This window comes from Balaenoptera acutorostrata, chromosome 2, assembly GCF_949987535.1.
Source record: "Balaenoptera acutorostrata chromosome 2, mBalAcu1.1, whole genome shotgun sequence".
Classification (NCBI taxonomy): Eukaryota; Metazoa; Chordata; class Mammalia; order Artiodactyla; family Balaenopteridae; genus Balaenoptera; species Balaenoptera acutorostrata.
Genome location: NC_080065.1, coordinates 157,616,530 through 157,640,818, shown reverse-complemented (window position 1 = coordinate 157,640,818; position 24,289 = coordinate 157,616,530). Strand labels below are relative to the sequence as shown.

The 24,289-nt window shown below is 51.4% G+C and overlaps 1 protein-coding gene across 1 annotated transcript in view; it reads left to right on the top strand.

Annotated features, from left to right (window-relative positions):
* The window catches only part of STK10 (serine/threonine kinase 10), a 116,787-nt gene that overhangs the window by 64,056 nt on the left and 28,442 nt on the right, over window positions 1–24,289 (top strand). Inside the window, exons 5-10 of the mRNA XM_007171359.2 lie at window positions 6,148–6,220; window positions 7,196–7,390; window positions 7,959–8,040; window positions 16,949–17,083; window positions 19,133–19,678; window positions 22,146–22,276. Of these exons, the coding sequence (XP_007171421.1) occupies window positions 6,148–6,220; window positions 7,196–7,390; window positions 7,959–8,040; window positions 16,949–17,083; window positions 19,133–19,678; window positions 22,146–22,276 (1,162 nt within the window). The remainder of the gene's footprint in view (window positions 1–6,147; window positions 6,221–7,195; window positions 7,391–7,958; window positions 8,041–16,948; window positions 17,084–19,132; window positions 19,679–22,145; window positions 22,277–24,289) is intronic.

The window sequence follows — 24,289 nt, the reverse complement described above, 5'->3', positions numbered from 1 at the left end:
TTAAAAAATTTGGATCATAGTATATATATATATATATTTTTTTTCCAGTCAGCTTTTTAAAAAAATTGAATAATATCAGATAATTCCCCATATCCTTAAATATTCCTCGGAAACATGGTTATTTAATGTTTTTCTTTCATTCCATCATGTGCACAAACCATAATTGACCTATGAAACTCCCAAAGTTGGATATTTAGGCATCTCGTGAGGTTTCTCACATTATCCTCTAACAAGTGTAGTGATGGGCATGCTTGTTCACGGGTCTGCAAGTCTCTGTCTGTAATCACACCTTTAAGAGGGAGTCTTGGAATTAGGACTGTTGGGTGTGTGCAGCGTGTCGGGTGGTGTTGATACCTGTGGCCAGTGTGCCGTTCACGCTGGGTGCGCCAGTTCACACCCCCCAGTGGAGTGTGAAGTTCTTTCACCACATCCTGGCCCCCACTGAGCTTTACTTTAAAAAAGAAAAAACAAAAACAAAACCCCACAACCCTCACCCCAAACTTCGCCATATGCATCTCAGCTTTTCAAACCTGCTTTTCATAATAGCGATGCGTACTCTCTGTCATAAACGTTTTAAAGAATAAAAGGTGTATTCAGTAAAAAATGTAAGGCCCCCTCAGCACACTGCCCCCAGCAAAATCCCACTTCCGGGGAGGTGGTCACAATTAAGTTTGATGTGCAGCCTTTCAGACTCTGTTCGATGTTGGTGGACGTCTTTGTGTGCATGCAGTGTGCGTGGGTCATTCTTTTAAGATACAACTGGAATTCCTACTGTTCATTCCACACAGTGCGTCGGTCTGTCAGCACCATGGTGGGGGCAGCGTGTTATGGACGCACGTCCAAGTTAGTAGGTACAAAGGCAAATTCGTTCTTTTTTTTTTTTTAAATAGAAATCCATTTTTAATTTACTTATTTTATTTGTTTATTTTTGGCTGCGTTGGGTCTTCGCTGCTGCACGTGGGCCCCCTCCAGCTGCGGCGAGCGGAGGCCACTCCTCACTGCGGTGCACGGGCCTCCCACTGCAGTGGCCTCTCCTGTTGCGGAACACGGGCTCCAGGCACGTGGGCTCAGTAGTTGTGGCTCATGGGCTCCAGAGCGCAGGCTCAGTAGTTGTGGCGCACGGGCTCAGCCGTCCCACGGCATGTGGGACCTTCCCGGACCAGGGCTCGAACCCGTGTCCCCTGCATTGGCAGGCGGACTCCCAACCACTGCGCCACCAGGGAAGCCCAAATTCGTTCTTTTTTAAGGGCTGCATGTTATCTCATGGTCCGCGTGAGCCCAAATTTACTGAACTATCTGCCAACCAGGCTCCAGCAGCAGCTTAGGTTTTTTTCTAATTTTTCACTCTTTTGAATAATGCTTTCAGAAGCTTCCATGTATATATATATTTTTTAATTTTTTTATTTTTTTTCCATGTATATTTGAAATCTGTTTGGGGAGGGATTTATTTCCAGAAATAGAATTGTTATCAAACATGTTTCTTAAAACCCAGTTTTGCCATTTTTTTTCCGTCCGTTCATTTATTCTGTTGTTCATTTGATAGCCCTGTTGAGTGTTTCATGTGGCACATGTGGTGCTGGGATACTGCTGTGGACAAAGCAGAAATGGCCTCTTTCCATATGGAAATGATAATTTATGGAGTCCCCACCTGCCTGCTGCTTTGTCTCTGATTCTTGTTTTAAAATAGGAAAAGGGAAGGGAGGAGTGTTTTCAACAGAAGAGACTGCCTGTTGAAAATCCCAGACTGCCTTTGAATTGTCCAAGGGCAGCCATCCACCTATCGGAGGATATGGCTTATAAACTCCCTTCAGGGAGCAAACGGCTGTGGCCACCGCTGCCCAGGGACAGTGTGAGGGTTCTGGGCTGCAGGGAGGGGCCGCCCCACCCTCCTGGCTGGTCCCCAGAAGGGGAAGTAGCAGCCACCCAAAAAGCTGGCAGGCGCTTGCAACAGGGAGGGCCCTGGGGACCAACTGTGTGTCATTTTGAAAGTTGGTGGTTTCTGCTTTTCCTCTCCCTTCTCCGGAAGGGACCAGTGGGCGCTGTGGTATGGGAGTGGCCAGCTCCAGCCTCCCTCCTGGAAGCCTCACCCTGGGTCTGAGAGGCAGTCAGTCTCCTGCAAAGATGTCGTGGAATGGCGTGCCAGCCATTGTTGGTGTTTACAGGATAGCCAGGCCCACGTGGGGCCCCGGCGGACCCAGCAGGCAGGAGGTGAGCCTGGCTCCCCATTCTTACCCAGGAGCCCAGTGATGGGGTGACGACTTGCCCAGGCCACAGGGTGGTCAGCAGCAGAGCTGGCTTCTCACCTGGGTTTCCTGGTTTTTGCATCTCACCCTGCAGCAGTAGCTGCTCCCACCCTGGAAGGCGACAGCCCCCCAACCCCAATAGCCAGACGGTCCCGTGAGCACTGTCATCGGCTGATGGAGTAGCTGTCGTCCAGTTAGCACAGACTGGGGCTCAGAGACCAGCTTTCCTGACCATTCCCAGGAAGGGGTCTCAGTACAGCCTCGTCCTTTTCCCAACCTAAGGATCTCGAGGGTGCCAGCTCAAGCACCCATGGAATACTCGCCATCATGACAGAGCATTTACCAAGAGCCGGGCTTGGAGCTGCTTGCTTTATGCGGCATTTAATTCTCACTGCAACCCTACAAAGTAGTTCTACAGTCTCACCATCCCCATGTCACTGGAGGGGAAACTGAGGGTCAGAGATTTGGTAACTATCCTGGCCCCTGCCTATTTCCCCACTTATCCAAGTCCACCCCCTTCCAGCCATGCTGCCCTGCCCCTCCTGGGCCCTGCAGCCAGCTTGCTTCCTCTGCCTGGAAACAGTTTCCCCTAGACCTTGACCTCCTGTCTAAAATAGCCGCCCATCCATCCAGAGCTCTCTGCCCCTTTGCCCTGCCTTATCCCTGCATGGCCCTTCTCATTACCAGGAATCACGTGGTGTGGAGAACCTGTTTTCCACCACCAGAATAACAAGCCAATGAGGGTGAGGGTTTTGGTTCATCTCTGTGCCTAGAACAGTGCCTGGCCCGTGAGGGATGTTCAGTTAGTGCTTGTTGAATGAATGAATAGCCTGGTGGCACTTATCTGGACTTCCTCCAGGTCCTCCCTTCCCTGCTCTCTTGAGGTCACATCCCCCGACTGTAGACCCTCCCAGCCCCGCAGCCCTAACTTTCCATCACTTTACATGGTTGTGAGTTGGTGCTTATCTGATTGCTGTCTGCCTCCACAACTAAGCTTTGAGCTGCCCGAGGGCAAGAACTTCATTTGCTTTTTCCCCACTGTATTCTCTGCCCTGGGCCTGTGTGTGGTTCTAGATGGTACCTGAATGAATAGATGAATGAACCTGGTGAAATAGAAGGGGCAAGACTGGAACCCACCTCTCTAGTGTTCAGGCCCATCTCTCAGCATTATGCTCCCTCCTGGTTTGAAATTGTGAGTCTGATTAAAGCACCTGATCGTGGCTTCCAGACCCAGGCGGAGGCTCCTGGGGGGCCTGGCCAGCAGTTATATAGCAATTTTGCAGTTTCTCGAAGCCAGGCTTCAGACTGAACATCGACAGTTCTCTCAAGGTGTTGCTTCCTCCTGAGTTTAGTTTTTAATGAAGATGAAACTTGGCCCCTGAAGGCCGGAGCACTGGAGAAAATAAATTCCTCTTCGTGGCGCTGGGCTCTTCCCTTAGCAGCAGGTGTGTGAAGCCAGACCGGTGGTGGTGGATGTGTGTGTAAAGAGAAATTATATTTATTTATTTTCTGTTAGTCCTGAAAGTCATACACGTTTCTCACAGCAAACTTCGGGAATTCAGAAAATAGAAGAAACCTCGTCTAGTCTTACCACCCACAGACAACCATTTAAGCAGCCTGGTACATTTCCTCCAATAATGCAAAATATATTTTTGCCCTTTTGTGGGGGAGGGAGTGGGGCATAATTCTGACCATACAATATACATCCTCCCCCTTTCCCATTTAATCTATATAAATATACCAATAAAATATTTTAATATTCTATTAAATATTGAAATATTTAAATATATGTTATTTAAAATTTTTAATTTATTTTTACTTCCAGTTTTATTCAGATATAATTGATATTCAGCACAGTATCAGTTTAAGGTCACAGCATAATGATTGGACTTACATATATCATGAAATGATTATCACAATAAGTTTAGTGAACATCCATTTGTATAGTTACAAAATGAAAGAAAAAATTTTTTTCCTTGTGATGAGAACTCTTAGGATGTATTGTGTTACCAGCTTTCATATATAACACCCAGCGGTGTTAATTCTATTTGTCATGTTGTACATTACCTCCTTAGAACTTATTTATCTTATATCTGCAAGTTTGTACCTTTGACCACCTTCATCCAATTCCCCCTCCCCCGAACCCCTACACATCTGATCTATTTTTCTATGAGTTTGTTTGTTTTGAAGTATAATTGACAACACTATGTTGATTTCTGGTGCATAGCATAGTGAGTCGATATTTCTACACATTACAAAATGATCACCGTGATACGTCTAGTTATTACCATCTATCACCACACAAAGATATTACATGATTATTGGCTATATTCCCCACACTGTACATTTCATCCCCGTGACTCATTTGTTTTGTAATGGGAAGTTTGTACCTCTTAACCTTCCTCACCTATTATCATTATGAAATGTATGTTAAAATTTAATATTAATGTGTATAATTTAATATTAAAATATTGAATAAAGTACTTCAAAACTTTAATGACAATGAAATATTCCACTGTGTGTGTGTATCACATTTTTCTTAATCTGTTCAGTTATTTACCCTTTACCTTCTTTCTTACCTCTCCTAATTTCCTAGTTCATCTTGCTCTGTGTGTGTGTGTGTGTGTGTGTGTATTTGATACACCATCTTAAATTCTTTTTTTAAAAAAATATTTATTTACTGATTTATTTATTTGGCTGTGCCAGGTCTTAGTTGCGGCGTGTGGGACCTTTAGTTGTGCCGTGCTAACTCTTAGTTGCGGCATGCACGTGGGTCTAGTTCCCTGACCAGGGATCGAACCTGGGCCCCCTGCATTGGGACCATGGAGTCTTAACCACTGGACCACCAGGAGAGTCCCTTAAGTTCTTTTGGAAAAGACAGAATATATTATATATTGCATGCAAGAAGTTTTAAAATCACTCCCTGAAAGCTAAGCAATTGTGGTTGTTTTTAACTCGTCTCTATTATGATGGCACTTTGGTGAATATCGTTACGCATAATTTTTTTTTAATATTTAAGATTATTTCGGGCTTCTCTGGTGGCGCAGTGGTTAAGAATCTGCCTGCCAATGCAGGGGACACAGATTCGAGCCATGGGCCAGGTAGATCCCACATGCCGTGGAGCAACTAAGCCCGTGCGCCACAACTACTGAGCCTGTGAGCCACAACTACTGAAACTCGTACGCCTAGAGCCCGTGCTTCGCAACAAGAGAAGCCACTGCAATAAGAAGCCTGTGTGTACTGCGATGAAGAGTAGCCCCCACTGGCCGTAACTAGAGAAAGCCCACGCACAGCAACGAAGACCCAATGCAGCCAAAAATAATAAAAAATAAATAAAATAAATAATAAAAATTAAAAAACCCCGATTATTCCATTAAGTTAGATTCCTAGATTTGGAATTACTGCACCAGAAGAGTATGGATATTTGAAAGGTTCTTGCTATTTATTGCCAAACTGCTTTCCTAAAAGCCTCTTCAATTTATATTCTTTTTTTAAAAAAAAATTTATTTATTTATTTATTGGCTGTGTTGGGTCTTAGCTGCGGCACCTGGGATCCATCATTGCGGCGTGCGGGCTTCTCTCTAGTTGCATCTTGCGGCATGTAGGATCTTAGTTCCTCGGCCAGGGATTGAACCCGCACCCCCTGCATTGGAAGGTGGATTCTTAACCACTGGACCACCAGGGGAGTCCCCTTCAGTTTCTATTTTTATTAGCAAGTAGGAAAGTGCATGTCTCAATACATCTTACAGCAGTAGGTATTATTGTTCTTTAATGATCACTAGTTTGCTAGATAGAAAATGGCATCTGTTAGTTGATTTGGAACGTGTGTCTCTGAGTCCATGCCCCAGGGCTGTGGGTGGAGGAATGTCCATCCAGTACTCTATCTGAGATTCTTCCCTTGCAGCTGACTTTGGTGTGTCTGCCAAGAATCTGAAGACTCTGCAGAAACGAGATTCCTTCATAGGAACGCCTTACTGGTAAGTCGTGTAGCTTCTGGAAATGGGATGGTGGACTGAACGCTACACCTCCAACTCTCCGTGGTTCCTCTGGCTGGTCTAGAGGAGAGAGGACAGAGGCAGGGGCTCCTGAGTCAGCCTACTGGGTCTGAGCCCAGATCCCCCCACTTACTAGCGCTGAGACCTTGGCCATGTTGCTCAGCTTCGTGTGCCTCAGTTTACTCACCTGTAAAATCAGGGGTATAATAGCACCTACATAATGGGCTATTGTGAGGCTTGAATGGGATGGTGCATGTAGAAAATGCTCCATTAATAAGAATTGATACCCCTGAAAAATGGTTCTTGATTGAGTGCCAGGCATAGGGCTAGGGCCATGAAGATGAACAATACAAGTTCAGTTCCTATGCTTATATGAAATCTCCCCAGACTTATCCAGTCCATTGTGTTTCCTTCTTTTCCAAAACTATTACTTTAAAAACAAGCAAACAAACAAAAAAACCTCTCTCAGTTTCATACCTAACTACTTTCTGTTTTACTTCCCATCGTGGAGTGAGTTTCCTTTCTTGCTTGCTTATTACTCACTCTTTCTTTCTCTCTCTGCCCTTTTATTCCTCTTTCTCCTTTTCTCTCCCATCCCTTCTCTATGTGCTGTTGTGTTCTCTTCACCCCCCTTCCCGCCCCCAGTTTTCCCTGGGTCCCTTCCCCACTGCTCCCACCCACCCCTTCCCCAGGACCCTGTGTTCTGGATTGTTGCTGCCATCTTGTGGTAGGAATCAGAACTGCAGCAGGACTTGGGCAGTGGAGCTGCTTGGAAGGCGTCTTTCTGTGAGAAAACGGTCCTAAGGAAGACAGTGGGATGGAAAGGAATGAAACTCATGACTCGGGAGTGCTGCCAACCCCCTGATGTTGGCTTGTGCTGGTCCTTGACACTGAGTCTCTGAGAAGCGCCTGTGGAGGCCAGGGTCTGAGCCCTCTGTTGTCCCTTGGTTGGTTCAGGATGGCCCCCGAGGTGGTGATGTGTGAGACCATGAAGGACACCCCATACGACTACAAAGCCGACATCTGGTCCCTGGGCATCACTCTGATTGAGATGGCCCAGATCGAGCCCCCGCACCACGAGCTCAACCCCATGCGGGTCCTGCTCAAGATCGCCAAGTCAGACCCTCCCACGCTACTCATGCCTTCTAAGTGGTAAGTAGCCAGGAGGCCTGCCTGAGGGTGTTTGCTGGACGGCCAGCGGGCCTGGGATGCGGGGTGCCAGGGCTCTGCTGTCGCTGCTGGGCTCCGCAGTTGGGGAGCAGTTGGGCCTGGGGGTCTGCAGGCCTCTCTGAGCTCCCTGGACCCTCCTGGCTCTTTCCTCCCTCTGTGCTGTGGACATCGGCTCTCCATCAGGGAGACAGGGTAACCCAGATAAGCCGGATCCCACTGCAGGAGTAAGAGCCCACGTGAGCCCCAGCAGCCACGTGGTACAACCCTGGGCTGGGAATTGGGGCTCGAACTCCAGCACTGCTGTGTTTCACTGTGTGCCCTCAGGCAAGTCCCTGCTCCTCTGATTTCCACATCCTCTCTGTTGGTGATGTCTGTGACGAGAAGGGCATCTTGAAGGCCCCGTCGCCTCTGCCATTTAGCTTATAAAGGCACCCTTTGTCCTTTGAAGGGCGTGTTTGGGAAACACGCGCCTCCCAGGAGAGTGGAGTCAGTGATGTGGGGAGTTTTCTCGGCTCTCGCCCGCTCCCAGCTTACCTGTCTGTCCTCCCAGGTCTGCGGAGTTCCGAGACTTCCTGAAGACGGCCCTGGATAAGAACCCGGAGACCCGGCCCAGCGCTGCACAGCTCCTGGAGGTGAGTGGTCCCCTCTCCCGGGTGGCCGCCTGTCCCTCTGCCCAGCCCTTCCTGTGGACAGATCACCCGTGACCTGGAAGCTGGGTTCGTCCTCCCCCAGCCCAGGCGATGGTGTGCGCAACTGTTCACTCATTGGCCGACGTTCCCTGAGCACCTGCCACGGGCTGGCCCTCGTGCGGGGAGGACTGGCTGTGGTAAGGGAGCCCCCAGACTCCTGTCCTCAAGGACCTTACCTTCCAGCGGGGCAGACAGGCAGCTGACGAGCAGATAGTGCACGTGGCAGGTGGAGAGCAGGGCTGTGGAGGAAAAGAGAACAGCACAGGGGAGGGGGGCCTGGGAGGGGTTGCTCTCCTGTAAAAGGAGGACACGAGGGGCTCTGTGCACAGACACCCAAAGGAGGCCAGGGGGCCAGGCACATGGTGCTCAGGAGCAGAGGTGAAGGCCTAGGATGGGGGCACGATTGGTGCAGCCGGGAGAGCCAGGGGGCCAGGGTGCAGGAGCCGGGGTGAGGAGGGGGGCAGGGCTGGAGATGAGATCGGAGCGGTACGGGGGCGTGTCCACCCCCAGGTTCAGTGCTTCCCTAAGAGGACACTCGGGACGCAGCATCTAGTCGTACTCTCCACTGTGACTTATTACAGCAAAAAGATACAGAGGAAAAGGCACCTGAGGGAAGCCAGGCAGGAGCTTCCAGAGTCCCTTTCCAGTGGAGTCACACGGTCTGTGCTTAGTTCCCCCAGCTGTGCGTTGTGGTGACACGTGTGAGGTGTTGTTTACCTGGGAAGCACGTTGGAGAGCTCGGGGCCCAGGGTTTCACTGGGGGCTGGCCACGTGGGCAGCCTCTGCCTGGCACGGGCAGGGTTCCAGACTGCAGAAGGTTGGCAGGCGTTCAGCATGGGCCACGTCGCTTGCAGTTCAGGCAGAGCTGGCCCCTCTTTTCAGTTAATGGGGGGAACCCTCCCCAAATCCAAGTTCCTGGCGAAAGACCAACGGTGGAAGCAGGCCTTTCAAAGCGGAGGGGGACCAGGTCATGGCGGGTCATGCAGGACCTCGGGAGGGTGCAGGCTTCACCCTGTGTGCGATGGCGCACCCGTGAGGGTTTGGAGGAGGGAGACACCATCTGACTTACACTTACAAGGCTCCCTCTGGCTACTGGGTGTGGAATCTCCAAGACCAGCCAGGATGACAGCTGACTCAGGGAGCATCCCCTTGGCTGGCTGAACGGCCTCCAGGTGGGGAAGTGGATGACTGTTTCCTTGAACCTGTTTGAAATGTTGGAGGTAGCTGCGAGCTGCCCTTGCCCGGGGCCGATGCCTCGTGTCCTGGCGGGGTGAGCGTCGGAGTGTTTGCGGCTGTGTTTGGAAACGCCCGGCCGTCTCTAGCGCGGCTGATCCCGGTCCCTGTGCCACCAATGCTGTTGGGAGGGGGAGAGGAAGTGGGCCTGGGTGATGTGGAGGGGCTGCCCGCCCACGCCATGTCCACTCTGGTCCTTCCACCTTCGTGTGGTGGGAGCAAAGGGGGCCGACGCTCCACCGCGCACTCGAGTCTTTCTTCACATTCAGCCGCTTCTCCCAAGCACCGACTTACTGTGCGCCAGGTGCTGGGGCTGTGGTTGGCACTCTGGGCTACAGTGCGTCCCTCTGGGGTGTGTAGCACAGTGATTCAGTGTGTGGACTGGAAAAGTCCTGTGTTCAAATCCCAGCTCTGCCACTTACTGGCTGTGAGACCCTGCTCAGGGGGTTAACCTCTCTGTGACCCTGTGCTCACTCTGAAGTGAGGATGATAGCCAGGGTTAAGTGAGAAGACACTGTAAAGCGCTTAGCTTAATTGTTAAGTGCTGTGCGCAGTGAATAGTTGATGCATTGAATTGAATTATTAAAAAAGGGAAAGAAGCGGGGATGCAGAATGCGGTCTGTCTGCTGGGGCTCATGATTGTTCCTTGTAGATTTCTGCATTGCATTTGAAAGCACACGGCCTTCTTTTCGGGGTATTGCGGCGTTTGGTGGGTGGCGTCAGCAAGGGACTGGACAACCAGGGGTGGGGGTGCGTGGGCCTGCTGTCACTGTCAGATGCAAAAGCTCCAAGCTCCCGGGGCCAATTGTTTCCCGTGAGCAGGCACCTCCTGGCCTGATACATCCGGCCTCCAGGATATGCTGCCAGGAAGAGACCAGCTGTCCCTCATCCCCTCGTGGCAGCCCAGGAGCCTCAGCCAGAGCCAGGAATTTCCGTTCCATAGTGGAGAAAAAAATGTCCTGCCAGAGGACTCTTCGCTGAGACAGAAGGGTTGCAGAAGAAAGTAGAGATCCCTCCAGACAAAGAAAGCTCCTTTCAGAGCTTAGGCTGCCGTCAGTTTTTTCCACGTCTCTGAGTTAGGGAGGGTGGGGCATCGTTACCCCCTTAGGTGAGGACCCTGAGGCTCAGGCCAGGGAAGTGGCCTGCCGAGGTCACCTGACTTGGAGTGGCCACAGGTAAGCCCAGACCTTGACTTGCCAGCACACCCTCCAGAGCCTCACATCTGCCTGCGGCCCCCACGTTCCTCCCGGCCCCTCCTCTTGCCCTGCATCCCGCCTTCAGCTGACTGACTTATGCCCCCGCTGGTTTATGATCCATTCATTCGCTTGCACGGATATTTTGTTGGGACCGTATCACTTGGTGGTAACCTGGGCTCTGAAATCAGGCTCGCCCTCCTGAAACCCGAGTGGTCCTCACGCTGAGCCTCAGTTTCCTCCTCTGTAGGAGGTGGGTCGTGCTTGCGTCACGGAAGTGTGTGAGTAGATGTGATTCTGTGCCCGCCCGCTGTCTTCAGCATCGTGGCTGTCACACATCCGGTGCGCAGCGTGCACTTGTTGAATTTGCTCTTAAACCCACCCCGTTCTAGCACAGCATTCTTGTCAAGGTCGTTAGTACCTTCTGGACTTCGTGGTCAGCTCAGGCCTCAGTGCTGGTCTTGCTGGACTCAGCAGCAGCAGCAGGCGACCCTCTTCCCCTTTGCTGTCAACGCCTGATGTCATGTCTCCACGCTCTCTTGGTTTCCTTCCTTCTCACTGGCCACTCGTCCGTCTCCTTTGCCTGCTCCTCTTTCTCCAGCTGATTAACGTGAAGTGCGCCAGGGCCTTTCCCTCCGTCTCCATCACCTTGATGGGCTCGTCTGTTCGCCATGACTCCCGCATTTCTGCCTGCAGCCCAGACCGCCCTCCTCACCCACAGGTCCTTGTATCCGGCTGTTTACCCTCCACCCCTTTAGGTGTCCGTAGATATCTCAAACTTAACACGTCCGCAACTGAGCGCCCCCATCTTTCCCCAAATATGCTCTAGCGATGGCTTTCCTGTCTCAGTCGATGGCAGCCCCACCTTGCCAGCAGTCAGGCCCCAAACGTCGCAAGCATCCTTAACCGCTCTTTCTCACACACTCTGTGTCCATTCTACCAGGGAATCCTGTTGTCCCTGGCTTCAGAACATGCCCAGGATCCAGCCACTTCTCGTCACCTCCATTGCAGCCAGAGGGAAAAACATAAGTCAGCTCCTATACCTCCTGAGTCCAAAGCCCCTTAATGGCTCCCATCTTACTCAGGGTAAAATCCAGAGTCTCAGTGACCTGCAAGGTCCTGCAAGGTCTGCCCGCCCCACCTTGACTCCTCAGACTTCTCTTCCTCTTGCCCCCTCACTCTTCCCCAGCCAACCAGCCTCCTTGCTACTCTTCAGACACTCCAGGCACACTCCAACCTCAGGGCCTTTGCACTGCCTGTCCGCTATGCCAGGGATGCTCTTCCCCTAGACACCTCCATGGCTGACTCTTTCTCTTTGAGTCATTACTCAAGTGGCAGCTTCTCAGTGAGGCCTCCCCCAAGTACCCTGTTTAAAACTGCAAACCTACTGCACCCTCACATTCCTAATTCTCCTTCCCCTGCCCTACTTTTGATTTTCCCATGGCACATAGCACTTATAGTGTATAACTTACGTGTTTATTAAGTTTATTGTTGATCTCCCTGACTAGCATGTCAGCTCCCTGGGGACAGCAGTCTTTGTTTTTGTTTTCGTTTTTGCTTTCACTGATGTGCCCCAGTCGTCCAGAATAGTGCCTGGTACGGAGAGGGCCTTCGTTAAGTACATTTACTTATTTTTACTTAACGAAGTGTTACGTAACCTCTTCTTCATGCCAGGTTCTATTCTAAATGCTTAGCAAATGTTAGCTAACTTAATCCTCATGACAACCCTATGAAATAGGTACTGTTTGGATCTCTGTCAAACAGATGATAAAACTGAAGCACAGAGAGGTTACGTAGCCTGCACAAAGTCACACAGTGTGTAAGTGACAGAGCTGATTTCTGATCCTGGTCATCTGGTTCCAAAGCCTGTTCTTTTGACCACTCTAGTACGTTGCCTCTCTGAATGAATGAAGGAAAGAAAGAGAGATGGAATAAAGTTAGGAGGGAGGGAAGGAGGACTGAAGGAAAGATGCTGACACCTGAAAACTTGAAAGTGTTATCAGGCATTTTCTAAAGCCAGTCTTGGGGTGTGGGACACCCCGGCTGATGGTTTCTGAGCACACAGAGGAAAACTAGGCTCAAGTTCTTGGGAAGGATGACTGCGTAGATGGCAGGAGAGGCCCTGGCCGGAGGGTGGGTGCCAGCTGGCGAGCTCTGTGGCACCTTGGGGCTCCCTGCAGAGATAGCACAGAACAGCTTTTCCTCTTCCTGAAGGAGCAGACAGCTGAGTTTCCCGCTGATCTGGGTCTTCCACGGGGGTGACCGAGCACCTTTCTAGGGACCCATGTGCCCAGACCAGCCCGTCCCTGGGCAGGTGCACAGTGCACTGGCCACCCGGGAAGGTCCCGTACCCTTCTGTGCTGGGCTTTGTCTCTAATGGGCCTTGGCAGCTTGGCGGTTGAAATGTCTTTTCTAAGCACAACCCTGGAAGTAACAGAGCTGATGCAGTGGAGGAGGGGGTCTGTGCTTTGTGTCTCAGAGCAGTTTACAGAACAGTGTTCTGGGCCTAATCAGACACAGGAGGGCCTGCCCCATCTGCCAGCCCCGCTCGCCCGGGGATTCCAGGAGCTTGGCGTCCAAGGGAATGGCCCTGCTCACCTGCCCCTGTGTCAGAGGCTTTCTTCCCCATGCCTCCCCCTCTGCTTCCTAAACACCCCGGGGTGCTCAAGGGAGGCCATGCAGAAGATGTTCAGCCTCAAGAAAGCAAGGCTCCTGGCCAAGCTGAAGAGTCACTAATTTGGTCAATATGTGATATGGCCTGATGAAAACCTGGTATTTCCAGAAGCCTGTGTTTGCGTTATTTGTTTCTGCCGCATCTGCTTCAGCAACTGCAGTGAAGTGTCCCGTGGCTTCTTGCTCAAGTTCACATGTGTGAGGTTGTGCAGTGTGAAGCTCGGGAAGCTTTGGGATCTGATTCTTACCTTCAGTTCCAGAAAGCTGCACTCTGGGGATGCAGGAGGGAATGGGAATGGCTGGGAGTGCAAACTGATGCTTAAAGGCTTCTCTGGTTGTGGTTCTGCTGCTGGTGATGGTGGTGATGATAGTGGCAGTGGTAGTAATGGTAGGCATGGTGATGGCAGGGGCAGTAGTGATGGTGGTGATGATGGTGGTGGTGGTGATGATGACGGTGGTGGTGATGATGACAGTGGTGGTAGTAATGGGGATGGTGGTAATGGCGATGAGGATGATGGTGATGATGGTGATGGTAGTGATGATGGTGGTGGTGGTGATGACGATGGTGATGATGATGATGGTGGTGGTGATGCTGACATTGATGATGGTGATGATGACAGTGGTGGTGGTAGCGTTGATGATGATCGTGGTGGTGGTGATGATGATGATGTTGATGATGTTGGTGGTGATGTTGGTGGTGATGATGCTGGTGGTGGTGATGATGATACAGATGATAGCTGCTGTATTTTGAGCTCTTACTACAATGCTTAGAACAGCCATACTATTATTCCCAGTATACAGATGAGCAAACTGAGGCTCAGAGAGGTTGAGTGACTTGCCCGAGTTGGTGGAAGTGGGATTTTATTCCAGGCAGCCTGGCTCTCGAGTGTAGAGCCAGCGATCTTCACTGCTATACTCTCCTGCCTCTCGCGATTAGTACATCCTTATTAATATCTAATTCAAGACCTTTTGGAGCAGCAGCCAGAGCGATACCTTCAAAGGGTAACTCTTTATATCACTGCTCTGCTGCAGCCCTTGTACTTGCTGCTCCCCCTGCGTGGAATTCCCTGTGCCCAGATCTTTCCCTGGACAGCCCCTTCACATCCCTCAGGGCTCAGCTTGAATGTCACCTCCCAAGGAGGACCCTCTGCCCAAAGACCTAGGCAGACTCTCCCACCACCCACCCACCGCACCAATCCAGGCCCATGTTCCTCCAGCCTATCCTATTACCTGGTCTGAAAAATGATCTTGTCGTTTGGTTACGTGCCCATTGTCTCTCCCGCTCAGCTGCGAGCCCCCAAGGCCAGGGAGCTTGCCTGTCTGCTTGTTTGGCCTTATTTCAGCACCTGGTGCATCACTGGCCTCAACATGGGGCTGAGGCATGAATCAACGAGTGAACGGGGGTGTGGGAGAGAAAGATAAGAAATAAAATTCTTCACGTCTTTACTAGTTTGGACTAACTAGAGAAAGTCAGCCTGGTTTAGGAAGATCTGAATGACAGGGCTCTTTAAAAAGAGTGAGGTGTATTGCTTTCCCGTGTGCAGAGTGGGGTGCCCAGGTTGAATAGGGGTGTTGCCTCTGGCCTTCCACAAATGTACTAAACAGATAAGAAAGAACAAGCAGATAGGAATGATTTGTAGTGGACCTATCAGTTGTGAATATGTTTTCAAGGTGTTAGAAAATTTATTCTCGAAAATTTATTCTCTTTAGTCATTTAAATACTTCCCTGCAATCTTGTTGACACTGTTCCTCCGCTGATAACTGACAGTAAAAACAGTGAATTTCATCAGAGCCTTCCTGCGCATTTCAAATGAGCAAATTCCAACTTAACAACTGCCCCACCCCGCCCCTGCCAATGCCTTTCTAAGAGGCCCCGAGTGAGTGTGGGGAATTGAGGAATCCCATGTCCCTGTCCACATCCTGGTGATGGGGACAAGATGCTCAGAGACAGACTTGTACCAGGGAGATCTTCGGGCTGATTTACCATCTGCCGAGGTCTTAAAAGCTTTGGTGGGGCTTCCCTGGTGGCGCAGTGGTTGAGAGTCTGCCTGCCGATGCAGGGGAAGCGGGTTCGAGCCCTGGTCTGGGAAGATCCCACGTGCTGTGGAGCAACTAGGCCCGTGAGCCACAACTACTTAGCCTGCACGTCTGGAGCCTGTGCTCCGCAACAAGAGAGGCCGCGACAGTGAGAGGCCCGCGCACTGCGATGAAGAGTGGCCCCCACTCACCGCAACTAGAGAAAACCCTCGCACAGAAACGAAGACCCAACACAGCCAAAAATAAATAAATAAATTTTAAAAGAGACGTTTAAAAAAAAAAAAAACAACTAACTGATAATTAAGAAAAGTTTATAAAAAAAAAAAAGCTTTGGTGTTTTCCAAGGTCCGTGAAAGAGCCTTCACATTTTAAAGATGTGGCATTTCTGTAAACACCTAGGAATAGAACATACACTACTTGGCCTCAAGCTTTTGCAAACACACACATCCACCCTGAGACCTATACGAGCATGTTCATAGCAGCTTTATTAATAGTTGCCCCAAATGGGAAACAACACAAATGGTCAGCACCAGCAGGAAGAATAAACAAACCGTGACAGACTCACGTGGTAGAATACTGCACGGGAATCAAAAGGGAAGAGTTTACTGACATGTGCAACAGGGTAGGCGAATCTCATAGTCTCAGCTCAACTCGTGTCGAGTGAAGAAAGCCAACCACAAAAGAATACGTACTCTATGATTCTGTTCAGATGAAGTTAAAGAGAAGGCAAACCTAGTCTCTGGAGCTGGGTGGCTGTGGGAAGTGAGGTTGACTGCACGGGGAATGGGGACCTTCTCGAGGTGATGGAAATGGTCTGTATCTTTTTTTTTTTTTTAAACTTTGGGTTTATTTATTTATTTATTTATGGCTGTGTTGGGTCTTCGTTTCTGTGCGAGGGCTTTCTCTAGTTGTGGCAAGTGGGGGCTGCTCTTCATCGTGGTGCGCGGGCCTCTCATTATCGTGGCCTCTCTTGTTGCGGAGCACAGGCTCCAGACGCGCAGGCTCAGTAGTTGTGGCTCACGGGCCTAGTTGCTCCGCGGCATGTGGGATCTTCCCAGACCAGGGCTCGAACCCGTGTCCCCTTCATTGGCAGGCAGATTCTCAACCACTGCACCACCAGGGAAGCCCAGTGGTCTGTATCTTAAGCTGGGTGGTGGTTACAGCAGGTGTGTATGTATGGAAAAAGTCCCTGAGCTTAATGATTTGTGAACTTTACTGTGTGTAAGTAATTCTTCAATAATGTATGTGTGTATATGCATGTATATACTGTATATATTATATTTTTTAAACCATATATGAAAACCTTTTAAAAAAGTAAATTAACAAATACACAAACAAACCTCCTGAAACGTTACTTTTGCTCCCGCTTTGGGCTAAGCTCTCCCCTGTGCGTGATCTCATTCCATCCTCATGCCATTCCTGTGGGTCTGGCATTATTGTCTCCACTTCAGAGGTGAGAAGCCTGTAGCTCAGAGAGGGAAGGGGACTTGCTCAGTGTCACACAGCTGGTGAGTGGCAGAGCTGGCTCACTTTCCACCACACACAGGACTTTCTGAGCTGCCTCTGGGTCTGCCTGACCAAGTTCATGTTCACGTTTCGCTCAGGGATGCCGCTGGCCTTCTCCGCCTGGGGGATCGCCTCCCCCAGCCTTGGCTGCCCCTCCTCACCCCCCCAGCCCACAGTGGTTCTAATCCAGCTGTCTTGCCCCCCCTCAGCATCCCTTCGTCAGCAGCATCACCAGCAACAAGGCTCTGCGGGAACTGGTGGCCGAGGCCAAGGCTGAAGTGATGGAGGAGATTGAAGACGGCCGGGATGAGGCGGAAGAGGAGGACTCGGTGGATGCCACCTCTGTAAGGCCTGGAGGAACGGGGGTGGGGGCGGCGTGCGGGAGGGACGGGATCCCCGCAGGCCTTGACTGGTGTGGGAGGGGCCTGGGAGCTGCAGGAAGGGTTCCTTTCTGTTTATCCCCAGCTCAGAGGTCACAGGCCCCCACGCCACCAGTTATGTAAGACAGCACATGGGCCGGGATGAGGCAGCAGGGTGTGTTGACCAAATCCTGTACGTTTTCAGGGAAGACCAGGAGTCAGATTTTTATATGAGATCTTCCAGTTTTTAAAAGTTGGTAGTTGACTCATTTTGCTTCCCAGCCTTTTTCCTGTCGTGGCTCACATACAAAATGAGGATGCGTGTAGCACACTGTGGGATCAATGCACATAAAGGCTGCACGTGATCAGAGGCAACGGGCCGAACGAAGGGCTCCAGCCACCCGAGACCCCGTCTGGCTGCCCTGAGTGCCCAGGGGACCCAGGTCTTGGCATAGTCATAACCCATCTGCAAGCTTCAGTGCTTGGCTGAGTGGAAATTTAAATGAAAGCTAATTTACATTTTTTTAAAGCATTTGAGCCAAACAAAACATGTCTGTGGGCTGGATTCTGTCCTGAGCTTCTACTTTCGGATCCCTGGCCTAGCCATTTGGGGAGAGCCTCCCCCAGGAGGGGAGATTTGCTATCCAGATGGTGCCGTGGACCTAGCGAGGGAGGGGCTGGGCTGTTGGGGGTGGACAATACAGCACCTTCTCAAGTTTAATTCATTCCTGGGAGGAGCCTGAGCTGGTGTGAATCCTCACCAGGACGAGGAAAGGGCGCCCCAAGGAGGACGGGTGGAATCAGCACAGTAACGACAGCCCTTACTGAGCCCCCGCCGGGTGCCGGGCATCCTGCAACTCAGACAGAGGAGAACCCAGGCTCCATTTTACAGATGGGAAAACTGAGGTTCGAGTGGTGCAGTCGCTGAGCTGATAGGTGGCAGGGCCAGGTGTGGGCTGGGAGTGGGAGTGGGAAGCAGCGTGTCTGGGGCCCGGTTCCAGGAGGGGGCAGGCAGCGAGGATGGGGAAGAGGCAGAAAGTGTCACGTCCCACCTGGTTTCTCCACAGGCAGAAGGCTGATCTTTGTCATGAAGACAGTGGGGGCCATGATGGTTTCAGGCAGGGGTTGGGCGTTGTTGTGTGGATGTCAGGATCAGATCTGAATTTCTGAACCATCATTGCTCTGGGTGTTGAATAGAAGGTGGATTAGAGTTGCTTCTGAAGATTCCATATCCAAGGTTAAAAAAGCATAAGAGGGTGCTTATGGTATGATTCTGTTAATATCAAGTTTAAAAGCAGACAAACTGACCTATAACACTTCGACATTAAAGTCAGGACAATGATTGTGTCGGGGGAGGATGGACACAGGTCGGGGTCTCAGGACTGGGACAGTGTCCCACTCCTGACCTGGAAGGTGGCTATGTGGGTGCTCACCTTATTCATTAGGCTGGACATTGATGTTTCATCCACAGAAATCAGTGTTCTATTTCACAATAGCAACATTTTCAGTACTTTCTACCCCTGAAAAGCTCTAAAAAACAAAAACAAAACAAAAAAAGTGGCTAATAGGCTGAATCTAGCCCCTGGATAGGTTTGGCTTGGCCTTTCTGTGATTTTTTTTTAAAAATTTGAGTTGCCATCTAAAAATTGTGAGATGTCATGTACAAGTCCAGATTCGAGCTTGTCTTGAAAAATTGGAAGGTCTGGGCACAGGGGACCCATTTTCCCACGTTGTCACAATTGGCTGGAGCGGAGTAACCACTGCCCCCTTTCGACAGGGCATGAGCTGTCTAGCTGGCCACGGTTGCCTCCACTCCTAGGAGGAATACCTATTCCTCAAAGCAAGTAGTACAATAATTTTACTGTTAGGCAATAAGGAGTGGGGAGGACTGTGGCTTACTAGAGAGGGATGCCTGTTGCACCTCCCTGGCCCACTTCACCTTGTGGGTGTCTGACTTTCTGACCTCACTGCATCTCTGACTCTTGCCTCGGACACACAGTAGCATGGCCTTGACTATGTTTTTTTTTCTCCTAGGCTCTGGGGAACCACACTCGGGACTCCTCTGAGGTGAGTCAGCTGAGCCTCGATGCTGACAAGCTTCTCAAAGAATCATCTTTCACCCCGCTGCCACCCAGCCAGCCTCAGGACATTGTGAATGGGCCCAACCAACCCTCTGGGGACACATCCCTCCAAGCCACCAGCCCCCCAGATGTGGCCCCTGGAAATGAGAACGGCCTAGCCGTGCCCGTGCCCCGCCGGAAGTCCCGACCGGTGTCCATGGATGCCAGGATTCAGGTATCCGAGGAGAAGCAAGCCACCGACCAGGGTGGGGACCTCAGTCCAGCAGCCAGCAGATCCCAGAAGGCAAGCCAGAGCCGTCCCAACAGCAGCGCCCTGGAGACCTTGGGTGGCGAGAAGCTGGCCAACGGCAGCCTGGAGCTCCCTGCCCAGGGGGCTCTAGGCCCTTCCAAGAGGGACTCAGACTGTGGCAGCCTCTCCACCTCCGAGAGCATGGACTATGGCGTCTCCCTCTCAGCCGACCTGGCCCTGAACAGAGAGACGGGCTCCCTGTCTATCAAGGTAACGTTGCCCCTTGTGCCTCAGGCTTGGAGCAGGGGCACTGCAGAATGTGTTGCTGCCCGGTTTTGGTGTTTGAAAGCATATGATGGCTGTCTTCCATTATAAGTAGTTCATGAGGCTGCTGTTTCTTTAAAGAGCTCTCCGTTTGATTCGTAGTTAAAACCCCCAAATATCTGAGTTCGGTCTGGGATTTAGTCATGTCAGGCAATTAATTGGTTTGGGTTTTAATTTCAGTTTGGGTTTCCATTTAAATTGGGTTTGGTTAAAGGCCCTGTTAAGATGGGGGAGAGACGATTCTAGAAGCGAAAGTTCTCTGACTTGGAGGTCAGCCGTGTGGTCCAGCTGCCGACTGATTCAGTTAAAGGGAGTGGGCTCGAGGCTTCCTCCTGGCTCGTGGCTGTTCCGGAGGAGGTGGCATTGTGAATGACAGTAGCCACTGCACTTGAGAGCTCAGCACGAGGCCTGTACTGCAAAATGCTTAAAAGCAACCCCAGATGAGGCGCCTTCAATCATCCCAAAGTACAGCCCAGCAAACGGAGGCTCAGGTGGGAGGTGGGGAGCTGGTCAGACTCCAGACTCTGAGCTCTGAATCCCACATGCCATTCTGCCCTCGCGGTGGGAGCTTTGGCCTGCTTGTCCTCAGGAAGGGCAGACCGCATCCCCTGCCCATCTCACAAATCGTGAGATATTCGTGAACTCACTGTTGGTCACCTGATTGGCCACACTGAGGACCTCATCCCCAACCAAGGCTGAATTTAGGGAAGGGTCTGCATCTTTTTTGTTTTTTCCTTCCGTCACTTACTTGGTGAAAATGACGCAGCAGAGCCTCAAAAATATTGGCCAAATGAGAGGGAGCCAAAGGAGAGACAGTCAGTCAGCACAATTAGCTTTGGGAACAGAAAGAAGGCACAGTTTTAACAGGTCACCAGGACAAGCGGAGATGGCAGCAGCTTTGATGTATAATCATCTTCCTTAGGATAGGGGGTCTGTCCCTTCTCTTCTTAAAAGGACACTAAGGGTTAAAAAAAAAAAAACAGTAATTTTTTTTTTCTTTTAAATAAAGTTTGACCCACCCAGAGCCGGGTCCCCACCTCTTCTCAAGGGTATTGAGAACATTCCTTTGCTGGCGGGCTGGCAGTGAGTCAGGGAACGCGGCTGTCCTGATAAGAGTCCACAGCTGCGTCAGCACCCTTGGCTTGACGGGGAGCCTGTTACCCCCAGGCGGAGGCCCGGCGACCAGGAGCAGCTCTAGTGTGAGGGCTGCACCCAGGCCTCCTTCCTCCCCCGCCATCTCCAGCCAGCCTGCATTTCTGGTTGCTAGTCTGACTCAGCTTGAACTGAGTCCTGGGACACGTGAGCTGGATGCTGTAGGGCCATGAGCTGCAGGGTGACCTTTCAGGGCCGATAGCATCCAGAGCTGCTGGGCGAGGTGCCACGGGAAGAGGTGGGAGCCTGCAGGGGAGGGGAACCCAGACCTCAGGGCCAAGGACAGTCTGCTGGGCTCGACTGAGCGGGCACGGGGGTCAGCGGGGACTTTGAGGGCAGAGGCCTCCTGCTGGGCGCCACCCTGGCTCTCCTTGCACTTGCAGGGCTGGCAGGCCCTCGGAAAGGCCGGCCTGCACTGCACCAGGAGGGGCCTCAGAAAGCAGTGGAGAGGTCGGAGGGGAGAGGCCGTGATGCCTTCCTTGCAGGCCCACAGGCCTCATCCGAATCAGGATGGAGGACTTTCAAAGGGTATCTAAATACCCTTAACTCCTCCTGGAGGAGTTCTGGCAGCACTGTGTAAGCAACCACACGTGAAAGGCATGATTATTCATAGGAAAAAGTAAAGATAAAGATTATGAATAATCTCATGGTGGCTCTAGATGGGCGTGGCCTCCTGTGGAGTTCAGGTCAGGTCAGATTTGGCTGCCAAAGCAGTTATGAACTCTGGTTTTCCGGGCTCTCTGGATTTTGGCATTGAGGATAAGAGATCGTGGTCTGCAATAATAACTGTCAAAAATAAATACCAAGTGTTGAACCCTTGCCATGAGCCGGGTGTTGTTGTATGCCCCACCCCCATCGCATCTTTGCAACCTCCTCTGACAGGTCGAGGAAGCTGAGGCTCGGACAGGACAAGGGACTTGCCCAGGGTCACAGAGCCCGTAGGTGGTAGAGGGAAGATTGGAACCCAGCTCGCTCTTTCTGACACCGTGTCTTTTGTGTGAGAGAGTGCTGGCTGCCAGCGGGCAGGGGATGGGCTGTGTCTGAAGGGCGAGATCAGGGAGAGGAAAGGGCCCAGCGTCAGACACTCAGGCCCCCCTCCCCATTGAAAAGCTTGAGGCAAGAGGGGGACAATGGACGGTCGCCTCCTACCTGGACGGGGCTGAGGCTCTGGGGCCAGGAGGGCTGTGGGCTGCACCCTCTGTGTCGCCCATGGATTCTTAGCTGTGACGCTGAGCTTTGCCTGATGATCTTCCCCGGCCAGAACTCGAGGCTGCACAATAAGACCCTCAAGAGGACACGCAAGTTTGTGGTGGATGGCGTGGAGGTGAGCATCACCACCTCCAAGATCATCAGTGACGATGAGAAGAAGGACGAGGAGATGAGATTTCTCAGGTAAGCCTGGGAAGGGCCCTGATGGTGGTAATAGGGTGGGGACGCGGTGGGAGGGATGGGCGTGGGTCCTTCTGGTGCAAGAGCTGTTTGTCTACAGCACCAAGTGTGGGATCAAGGACACAAAAGCAAGCAGGCTTTGCCTGAGATCCTGCATTCTGTAACCCACCCAACCCCCCATCCACCAATGCATCCACCCACCCACCCACCTACCCACCTCTGCATCTGCTCACCCCTCCATTTACTCATCCATCCATCCACCCCTCTACCCACTCATTCACCCATCCATCCATCCACCCCTCTACCCACTCATTCACCCATCCATCCACTCCTCTACCCACTCATTCACCCATCCATCCATTCATCTATACATCCACACAGCCATCTCTCTGTCCACACACCCCTCTGCACACCCACCCTTCCATCCATCCATCCATCCATCCACCCTCCTACCCATCCATCACCTACCCACCTACCCAGCCCTCCACCCTCCCCTCCAGCCAGCCAGCCATTCACCCATGTATCCATACCCCCCAGCAGGCTGGGGGACATGGTGGTGACCCAGGTAGTTGAGGCTGTTGCCTTTGTAAAACTTACACCTCACGGGCCAACAAACAGCACACAAGATAATTCCCAACTGTGGTACATGCTGTGAAGAGAATAATGGGTGATAGGATAGTGAGCCCCTGGGCCGGGGTCGGGGGACACTGCTCTGTGGGAAATCCCCTGAGCAGAGCCAGAAGGTTGAGAGGAGCTGGCCACGAGCAGAGCCGGGGATCACGGAGGGAACTGCAAGGCCAAGGCCTGAGGGTTGACCGCGTGGCTTGTTTAGGGACCTAAGAGGGCAGGGCTGGAGTGTGGAGTGTAAGGTGGGAGGGAAAGGATGGGGAGCCGTCCCTGGGACCTGCAGGGCCAAGGTCATGTTGGCCCATGGGCAGGGGTGGAAGAGTGTGGATTTCATACCCAGTATAGCTGGAGTGAAGCAGCTGGAGAGTGACCAGCGGTGACATCCCTTTTGAAAGCCAGCTCCGCTGCCATATAAGTCTGGGCGTAGAGGGGGCAGGACTGATGCAGGGATCCAGGGAGACCCCGGCCAGGATGGTGGCCAGACAGAGGGAAGAAGTGGTTGGATGCAGCATGCATTTTGGAGGCAAAACCCGTGAAACTGGAAGGGGTTGGTGTGGGGAGGAGGGTGTGAGGCAAAGCTGTTTGCTAGGAACCATCTTTGCACTTTTACGGTGCTCAGGCGCCCTGACAGCCCTCCTCAGGGAGACCCTATCTCGGCCGTTCTGTAAATTAGGGAACTGTTTCTTGGTGGGAACTTACCTGCCTCAGGTCATCCAGGTGAGAAGCTCTGTCTGTGTGAGGATTCTACCCGGCTTCCACTGGACCAGGAAGCTTGCTAGGGGGCTGCCAGGGGCGGGGTTGAGGGGTTTTGCAGTTAGGGAGGGAAGCCTTGGACCCACAAATCTCCCTTGAGGCCAGGCCTTTGAAGGCTAAATTCATGATTGATTTGTAGGACATCTCTAACATATCACACACATTCATATCTTTAAAAAGCACAGGGACTTCCCTTGTGGTCCAGTGGTTAAGACTCCGCGCTCCCAATGCAGGGGGCCTGGGTTCAATCCCTGGTCGGGGAACTAGATCCCACACGCGTGCCGCAGCGAAGACCCAGTGCAGCCAAAAATAAATAAATAAATATTTTTTAAAAAAAAGAAAAAAAAGAAACAAGGCCTGATTTTCCTAGAGGGGTGGGATAGGGAGGGAGGGTGGGAGGGAGACACAAGAGGGAGGGGATATGGGGATATATGTATACATATAGCTGATTCACTTTGTTATACAGCAGAAACTAACACACCATTGTAAAGCAATTATTCTCCAATAAAGATGTAAAAATAAATAAATAAATAAATAAATAAAATAAAATAAAAAGGAGAAAAAAAAAAGCACAGACATTCCAAAGCCAAATAGAAGCAGTTTTGGATGCCTGGGGGCACTTTTCCTCTCTAGGAG